The sequence below is a fragment of the Pyxicephalus adspersus genome, chromosome 10 (assembly GCF_032062135.1).
Source record: "Pyxicephalus adspersus chromosome 10, UCB_Pads_2.0, whole genome shotgun sequence".
Classification (NCBI taxonomy): Eukaryota; Metazoa; Chordata; class Amphibia; order Anura; family Pyxicephalidae; genus Pyxicephalus; species Pyxicephalus adspersus.
In genome coordinates, this window is record NC_092867.1 from 49,844,164 (window position 1) to 49,854,148 (window position 9,985).

A 9,985-nucleotide genomic window follows, 5' to 3' on the forward strand; every position below is an offset into this window, starting at 1 on the left:
ACCAAAGCTTGCAAATTTGCTCTTTTTGCACCCTTGTATGCTTCTAAGGACACTTTTTGCAAATGGTCAGTTCACTTTTTTTGAAGACAGGTGAGCTTTAAGCTATCAAAGAGTGTTGTTATGGTAAATGAATATGCTGATTGAATGACATAAGCCCTCCCAGTTACACATACCTGCACCAGCACAGCTTTGAACATCCTGTTACCGTTGTCACGAAGACAACAAAACTAAGCTAAAGGTAATGTGAGAACCTGCAAAGACTGTGAGATTTGATGTCTAAAAGAAGTTGGTTCGTACGAGAAATGCTTTAGTCGCACACTTGGAGGACTCTGAACAACTACACCAGCATGTGAGTACCTTCAAAACATTTTGTATTCTTCTATATAGCTTTTATATTTACCAAGCACATCACATTATACTCACATAAGTCTTTTTCTCTAATAGGATTAATGCTTTTTGGAGACTGCTGATACCCCTCTTCTAAAAGTGCTTTACTTGTAAGCTTTACAATACTGACACATGAAAAGTTCTTGTTTTAAATATTTCAAAATCCAAACACCTAAACGTTACATGTTTTAGAGTATTGACATTGAACAATTTATTATTTTTGTAATTAAAGTTTATCACTAGGCATTTTCTGTGACAACATGAATTAAGTGTACTAATGGTGTTATCACTCTTTTCTGTATGCCCCTTTTCTTGTGTGCACCATGCCAATGCACCATAAATTGGCACTTTTTGTCGTAGTCACTGGAGAGTATTTATGTCTACAGGAAACTCATACAGGATGCGCACGACACAGGGATAGAAACATGAACTGTGTAAGGGGAAAACTCTCCTTTAAGAAAAGAATGACGTGAGTTTGTCTTAACTTACAGGATTCTAGTTTTACATGTTCTACTACACATGATTTATATACTAGTGTAGCTGTAGCTACAGTACACTAAAACGCTGATTATCAAATGCCAGAACTGCTGCCAATGATAGCTGTATAAAACAATCATGGCATTGCAGGATTACTTATACTCTGCAAATGAAGATTTTTAATAACAGATGGTTGTGCTTGTAGATCCCAGTGGTAGCAATCATTATTGAGCAGATCTATAATGAAGGATCACTTTTGGAACATTTCAGTTTTGCAATTTCATGTTAGAAATATATTTTAAATACTTATGGGACTCTAAGGGCACCTTAATTAGAGCTATCATTTGTTGATTCCAATCAAAACTTTAAAACGTATAACATTATCATTAGTATGATGTGATATAGTTTCAATTATAAACACACATTTTTTCTTGATGCGTTTCGCAGCTACTTCCTCTGCTCCCTCAAAAGAACTTTTTATAGAGGATATTGATCACAAATAGTATGTCACAATTTTTTTTTGAAACTAGGCTGTATCCAGCAAACCTTTCCTTTAGTTTACATGGCAAGTACCTAGGTTGATGGGCCTGTTGTGGCGATCTCATTTATGCATAGAAGGAATTGATGAGAACCTGATGTTTTTTACCCACAACAAAAGTTGTCATTTTGGCAGTCCCATCAGCTGATGTATGGGCAGATGTATAATCCAATACCCCTGGATGCTACAGTCTTCCTGAACCTCAGGAAAAGATCCCAAATAAACTGTAGATCAATCAGTAAAGTTGACACAAAGCTACTTTTTAATTCTATTGACGATAGCAGAATCAGAACCATGAATAGGTTTCAAGGTAAGAAAATATATCTGCCCAACATTGCACTACAATAAGTTCTAGTTATAAATTCACTGACTGCATATGTTCATAGGGGAACAAGTTTGAGCAAATCATTCAGTGCAGTTCTCTTCATGTTCATAGCAAAAGCTTTTCTGGTGGACCCAATTCACTGTTGGAGCTGCACATAGCAGCTGCTGCCCTAAAAATAAAATGTTAATATAGTAATCCCTTTATTAGGAAAATGATACCCCAAGGGAGTGGGAATGTTCAACTCCAAAAAATCATGTTGGGTTAACAAAAAAAAAAAAAAACAGGTTCATCAAGGCCTAAGGAAATCAACAAACCACTACAGTAGCAAGTGTTTAACCAAATTCTCACCTTAAGACTTGAAGGGCAGAATATTGTGCATGTAGATGTGGTTTAGGACATGTGATGACATGTTTACCAATAGGAAAATTAAATTGGGATAGTCAGTCAATAGTAAAACTGGCAGGCAACCTACTGGTGTCCATTGGGCCTAACAGTGGGTGCTCGAGTGAAGATGAAGACCTGTCCCTGTCCCTCTCCCACCATTATATTAAATATCTTGGACATTCTTTCCATTGGCCTCATGATCCTCATTCCATTCAAATTATCCATTATAGTCTCAAATTCATTGGGTCACAAAAGTTCTAAGATATTACCAGGAGCATATTAGAAGTCAAGCATGTATTGACATATGTTTATTACAGACAGGCTGCCCCTACATTTTTCATGCATTATTTCCAAGCTATTTTTTTTTCATACTTCCTTCATAATACAAAAAATAATATTTATCTGTTGTTTAGACAACCTCCATACAACAATTTCAAAGTCTGTCTCACACTTAAAGCAGTGTTTCCCAACCAGTGAACCATAGGGTTCCTCCAGAGGTTGCCAGGGGTTCCTTGAGCAATGGGTAATTTGTGCCTCTCGGGTCAGTTTAAGTGGCACCAATGATCTGTAGGCGGGACATTCTTCCCACTAACCAGCAATATAAGAGGCATTCTTCCCATTGACAACTACACTTACGTACAATGAGCTGTAGATACAGTAATAGAGGTTCCCTGAAGACCTAAAAGTTATTTCAAGGGTTTACATATGTTAAAAAAGCTCAGAAAGGCTGATAGAGTGATTACAGAGATTACGGAGAACAATTTCTTAATATAATACAAGTTTATGGTTAGTGTTTACACCCAACTTAATGACATTGGGCCCTTTTATTAAAGCTCTCAATGACTGGAGAAGATAGACTTTAAGATAGACTACAATAGGAGAAGCTGGGTGATCCAGAAAACCCAGGTTCTGGGTGGCTCAATATAAGCAACAGTGTACCTGATATATCCAAATATCACATACTGGTTGACATTCAAGAACAGTCCTTAAAGTGTATTTTTCCTTTTCGATAAGTAGGGAAATAATAAATCCCTTGACTGGTAGACAAAAGAGATGGCGTACCACTGTCCAGTTTCATTCTGTGAAAAGGTGACTGACCATAAAATATATAAGAATGATATTGTGAACTTGTACTAGTAATCGCTCTTTTTTAAGGGGAATGTTCTATGTAAAATATATTTGTTGATATTTACATAGATGGGATGTAATTAGGAAGTTATATGACACCCCTATATTAATGTGGAGGTCAGTAAGAAGAATGCCTCTAATATTGCTGGCCATTAGGAAGAATGTCACCCTTAGCCAAACAGACCATTGGTGTCATTTAACCCCACTGGCGGTATGATTATTTTGTATTTTTAAATGTCAAATCGGTACATTTGACATTTAAAAATACTTCTAATTTTAAATTTCCTGCCAGTTCCACCCCCCGAGGCATGAACGCCGCCCGCACAAACGTTGCATGACCTGGCCAGCATCAGCATCCCTTGGCCTCGCTTCTCCAACATTCACACGCCGGGATGCAATGCCAGGGGACGCAAAAGCCGGACATGGCCAATGGGACGCTGATGTCGGCTGGCGTCTTCAAATGGACACAGATGCAGAGCCGGCATTGCTGGAGGACGCTGCAAGCTCATGAGGACCAGGTAAGTCCTCAATTCCACCCCGAGTGTGGCTCGGGGTTACCACTTCCTCTAGAGAAATTTCACCCCACAAATTGCTCATTGTTCAAGAAACTCCTATCAAACTTTGGAAAAACCCTATAGTTCTATGGAACTCTGGTTGAAAAACACTGGTATAGGAAGACAACTTTTTGATGAAGCCATTATTGGTTCTGTTTTATATTATACTTTTATTCAATTATTTTAACAACTTACAAAGACAAATTGTTGTGAATACAGAGACTGTCATTTCTTTCTCATTCCTAAAATACTAGTTATCTAGCATTTTCAATAACCACTGATTCTAAACAAGACTGCAGGGAAGATAATGTGACTTCACCCCAATAGTATCTATATACTTACTCTGGGTCAAAACAAAAATGTTGAAGTCACCATAGACAGTTAGGCAAATAGCTGATAGGTCAACAAAATTCTAATCTGTGTTTCTTTCAGTACATGTTCTCTTTAATCTGTCTTTTTATCTCTTGGAGTTTCCCCAGTGCTATTTTAAGGAATAGAAAATAGAAAAACATGAAAATCCAGTTAGGGATTTTTTTTGCAATAATGTCTCTTCTTGACAGCCTTTGGCCTCTCCTCTGGGTGAGGCTCTATGTGTTAGTTGTTAGTATTTAGTATAGTTCTACTCATGTCAGTAATATGTCATCATTCATTTTTATATATGGCACAATATGGAAGTGATGGCAATCAGTGACTGATGAAGCAATGAACACTGGTTAGGATTATTCCTTAAAATATAAAGCACAGTGAAGGATTAGTGAGGTTGGAACTTACAATATGTTTGAGATACAGCACAATATACAGAGGTCCATAAAGAATGCCTCAACATTGGCAGTCAGTGGGTAGAAAAATGCTTTAATGTCACTTGTCAGTGGCAGTGTTCCCCCTCCAGCACCAGACCCCATTCCCAGTATAGGACCCCTTCACCAGCATTGTAGAATTATTCCCCAACATTGGATTTCCCCTCTAGGACTGGTGTTTTGGAGGACAATGGTCCCAATAAAAGAGAATTTTTGTGTACTGTGCCACTACTTTTCCAAATTAAGTTGCCACAAAACTATGAATGCTCTGTTGCGTAAGAGGTCAGTTATTTAGTCTTATTCATCGAATTTTGGATTTTTGGAAATCCTAGGACAGTCTTACAGGACCTGAGACAGTTGGGGTCTGTGATACTGTTCTCTTGAAGATAGGTATATGCCAGCCACGTCTTCATTGTGCTAACTCCTCATTCCATATCAGTAAAAATATAAAATCCCAGATGCCAAAAATCCATCTTTGTATTGTTAAATCCATTCTCATATTAACATAAAACTCATTGTCTCCATGTCTATTCCAGATTTCAAGATGTCAGACCCTGAGAGTGACGCCAAGCCTCCCAGCTATGGGACCATAATAACCAGCACTGACTTTACTGTCCACATGTACAATGTGCCATTATCTGAGAATGGCAGTCCTCCACCCCCTCCCTATTATCCCCCTACCCCAAACCAGGTTTGGAGTCCCCACAGTGTGACGCCACCATGGAGTATGGACAACAATATTCCCCAGGATATGAACCCATCTCCATCATACTACAAGGCATTTCTAAAGAGTAAACCAAAGGCTCTTGGAGTAAGTATACACAAATAAAGTTATACCTGTAACAGCAGACATTACAATAGGACAAAGAAATGTATTGGATTGTTTGGTTGGGTGGAAGGTGATTTACAATTTGAGTTGAAGTTTATTTCCAGCCTTGGGTATCAGTAAGATGGGAAAGAACCTCCATCATTCACCACTCTATCCTAAAAACAGATTTTAGCTAGTTTCACTGTATAGTCTGCACCTTTATTTTAGATTCCACAACTTTTGTAATTTAATATTGTCATGCTAGAAAAATGTGATGTTATTACAATAAAAATGAACTAAAAGCAGAGCTAAAATGAGCAATTTTAAGTCTAAAAGTCATTTGGGTATGCTGACGTTGTTTCCTTTGAAAACATCTTGGAACCTCCATGAAGGACCTTAGCAAAGGATTTGAGTAAAAACCACAGCCTCTCAAAAACTGCTGACCTAAAATGAAAATATAGATTTACCTTATTTACCTAGACTGATTATCTCAAAGGGGATGGTGAGTAATTACCCTAAAACCCTCTTCCTGCTACAAGAATCCCACTACGAAAGTCAGACAGGTGGTTGGGGTGCTCACATCCCTGGCTTGAGCCAAACCATACCAAGGGTGAATTAGATCACGATGCAGCTAACCGCTTCTTGGAGTTGGATTACATCAATCAATTTTACTTCAAGTGTCTGTTCATGAGCACTTGAGTATTCAACACGTGGCACTGGATAAACATAAAGAAACACAACTTAGTACGTAAAGTTCTGTGTTACATAACAACATAAAGGCAACAGCAAGAACATGCAACAACATAAAAAGCAACATAAGAACAACTGTAAGAAAAAAAAAAATGGAATACATTTTTTTAATAAACATAAATTTTATTATAAAGCAGTCATAAATATATGCAGAGCTACAAGTGAGCGTAAGAAAATGTCCTACAAAAAATATCAAATCAAGTTAAATGTTACATTTCATAGGTGAGCTCCAAATCTGCACAGGAATTTCACTAATAGACTGAACTTCTATATTTTTATTATCTGAAACATTATGTCTATCAGTGGTAGTAAAAAAAAATTTTTCCATGGTCTATATGGGGATAGAAAATTTGCCATTGATCTAGCTACTATTATTGCTTTATTGAGCAGCTCTTACAAAATTGGTAGAAACTATAAGGAAACAATAGGATATTTTACTAAAAATAACCTTTTATGGTCATGTAAAATGTGGGACCAAAGAACGTTGAGTATCGAAGGAGTAGAAGTTAAGTGAAAATTTTTTTTTACCCTGCATAGGGTAAAAGGGTTTTCTTTACCCTGCAAGGGTCACTTTAAATATTTTTGGTAAGCTAGACTGATAAGTGGAACAACTGTATGGCACAGCAGGCATATCAACTCCTTTGTCATGTTATTTAGTTTAATAAATATATATATATTTGGACACCAAACTTTGTGTTTCCACAGATTCCAATTATGAAAGTCCATCCCATGAGGTTCAATGTGTAACTTGGAGGTGGGCTTTGTTACTAGTTTGGGAATGATAATGTATTTAATTTACCTTGGTAAATAATATAGAATCCTAGTAGATAATATAGAATCCTAGTACTAGAAGGAATGGGAACCTGTATATCCACAAGTGCTTGATTATGAAGTTTAAAAAAATATGTTAATAAGGGTCTTCCAGGGATGATACCCATGCTGATGGCCGCTTTTTAGCTGGGCTCGGTGAGTTCCACCATTCTCCAGCAAAAACATCACCCCACTGAGGACAACTTACTAACTTTGCTCTTCCAGAGCCATCCACAGCTAGGGGGGAATCCTGAGCCAACACATGGAGGAACTGCGTCCCCTTAGTACCCAAAGTTGGTGCTCACCTCGTGAGGCTAAAGCACCACACGCTTCTACTCACTTTCTGTCAGCCCTGCAAGACTTCTCTTCACTGCTGGTATCACTCCAGAGAGGAGGAACTTCTGTTCATGTGTTCCAGCGCAGAAGACAGAAAAGCCTGATTTATCAACCAAATGCGCGTACGCTCGACCTGCATAAAAGCACAACGGTCGTCAAGTTCTATTACCGCGAGTCGGGGCCAAGTTCTAGTCAACTCGCCTGCTGATTTCCAGCAAAAATGAGCAAAAATCTCAAATATCCCAATTAAGATGATTAATTTTCCGCTGCGCGATTCAGAAGGAAATGTTAAATTCAATGGTGAGATGACAGCAATTGACAGCAAATGACAGCAATAGTGCAAACCTGCTCCCTGTCCTGTGCGCATCTCCAGTCGATTACAGGTCAGTTTGATTCTTTAGTGCTTGATGTTTTTTTGTGTAAGTGCTACTTTTTATGTTACATTCTACTCATTCACAAACTTGCTTCATTTATAGTTAGATTTGTTGCACTTGTTCTTTTGATACTTTTTCTTTTGGTTGCAACACTGCTTATTTCTATATAACTGCATAGTTCTATATAACTTATTTCTGTCAAGCTGGATATACACTAAGTAACGCTTTCTAATATGTCATCACACAATAGTATGTGTAAACAAAATGTGAACAAACATTTGTGACCTGATTAAAATGTCATTCTAGTTTGGCTTTAGAGAAATCAAATATATTTTAGTAAAGGATTATAGGCAAACATGTTCTAATGCATGTATTATATATAATATTTAGTGATTTCACTTGTGTGTGTGAGTGTGTGTGTATGTCAAAATACATTTAAATGTAAGTAAATACATATGCATTTTCATTAGTACTATTTTAACTGGACTGCTTTCTGGGGGGAAGGGGGGGGGGTAACCAAGTAAGTTTCCTTGGATGATATGCATTGATGTGATTTTTTGTAATCCTTAATATTGTAAGTTTCATCTGTTGCTGCAATGTTTTTTTGCCTGGTTTGCAAGTACAGTTTCTGTTGTTTAGCAATTCTTCAGCAATGTTTTACCATTTTTCCACAAGTTTTGAGCACAAATGTCTGCATGGTTTCTATTCCAAACTTGACCCCCCTCATTGCCTTTTTCCCATTGTCACATATTTGTATGTATTGTATTGTATTTTTTTTAAATAGTCTGAAATTTGCTCTTATGTTGATTTGCTGCCACACAACTCCTCTATTCATTTGTAGTAGTGTTATAGGTTTGTTCTCATTATGCTTAGCTGCCTCTATTGTATACAAACACACTTCCACTTGCTGTCTAAACAGGTTGTCAATTAGCTTTCCAGCTGAGTTGCATACTCATTCTAACACACCTGATGGTGATTGAAGGAGGTCCAGGTTGCCAAGCACAACATCAAACCACATTGATTGCCAAGCTCACAAGCAGGGTCAGGCACTCTTGGAACAACTGTTGTTGCTCAACTTAATTTTGCTCATTAAATTCACTGGATTCCATGCATTATTTAGGTGTTTACACAAACCAAATAGTACTAGTATATCAAACTTTCAGGGACAAATCCAGTTTGTGCCAAATATTTTCTGGCTTTTCAGTCCTTTCAGGATGTTTATGGAGGTTTGAATGACATTTTAGACTTTGGCCAACTATATATTGACTTACTCACCTGAGCTTGGTAGTGGAAGCACATAAAGGTGGATTCCTCCTTTAACCAGAAGCAATATCATCCATGAATGTTGCTTGGAGCCAAGCCCATGACGTCAGAAATCATAGGAAGAAATCTTTTCAATTTGAAGCATGTTAAGCAATAGGGCCAAAAAGGCCCTCTTTGCCTATTTCTTCCTATAATTTCTTTTTCTATGTATTTGTACACAAATATAAATTCATGCATACATGTTTTGCTTCATGTGCACTCATGCATGAGTGCACATGAAGCAAAACAAACAATATACACATAAAAAGAAAAACTTACCTGAATGATGATTCTTCTCTGCGGGTCCGCCTTGGCACACAACTATGCACATAACACTTCTGAAGTTTGGCGCACAACTATGCACATAAAACAACTGCGTTTTAACAAGATAATTGTGCTGTTTTTAGCCTTTCAAATTATTCAGAGAAAGGAACAGCTTGAAAACAATCACAAATGACTTTTTAAACTGTATGTCCAGGGAGATCACGCAATCAAGGGTGGAAAACTGGATTAAAAAATATTTATACAGGACAAACATTTAAAAGTGGTAATAAAGGCAGATTTTTACAATCAAGCAATATGGCCACAAACACCATAACATAGCAATAAACATTGGCTTCAAAATTGCAAAATGGTCATTGAAACATTCAAAGTTTAAAAAACAAAAGCAGCTATTGTGCTAAATGGTAAGCAAAGTATCAACTGCAGCAACATAGATTAGGATAACAAACAAAACAACAGCCCCTCCAAGAGAAAAGAAAAAGACAAAGGAAAAAATCCAGTTAGACAACATCCCTGTATATGCTCAAAGTTCAGCCTGCATTTGCGCAGTCTGTCAAAATTGGATGTTTGGTTTTTTTTTGCAGTTGGACATTCCATAACCATATATTGATACGATCCCTTAGATTTGTACACCAGTAAACAGATATCCAAATAAAAAAAAAATTCCAACAAAGTAGAGGAGGATTTAATGTAAAAGTATTTTATATATGTGTATATATATATATGTATATAT

The 9,985-nt window shown here is 37.1% G+C and overlaps 1 protein-coding gene across 1 annotated transcript in view; it reads left to right on the plus strand.

Moving 5' to 3' along the window:
- The first annotated feature begins 211 nt into the window (after positions 1–211).
- LOC140339782 (uncharacterized) overlaps positions 212–9,985 on the plus strand; it is a 25,264-nt gene continuing 15,490 nt past the window's right edge. The window contains exons 1-2 of the mRNA XM_072424687.1: positions 212–349; positions 5,127–5,401. Coding sequence (XP_072280788.1) covers positions 5,135–5,401 — 267 coding nt within the window. The 5' untranslated portion in view covers positions 212–349; positions 5,127–5,134. The remainder of the gene's footprint in view (positions 350–5,126; positions 5,402–9,985) is intronic.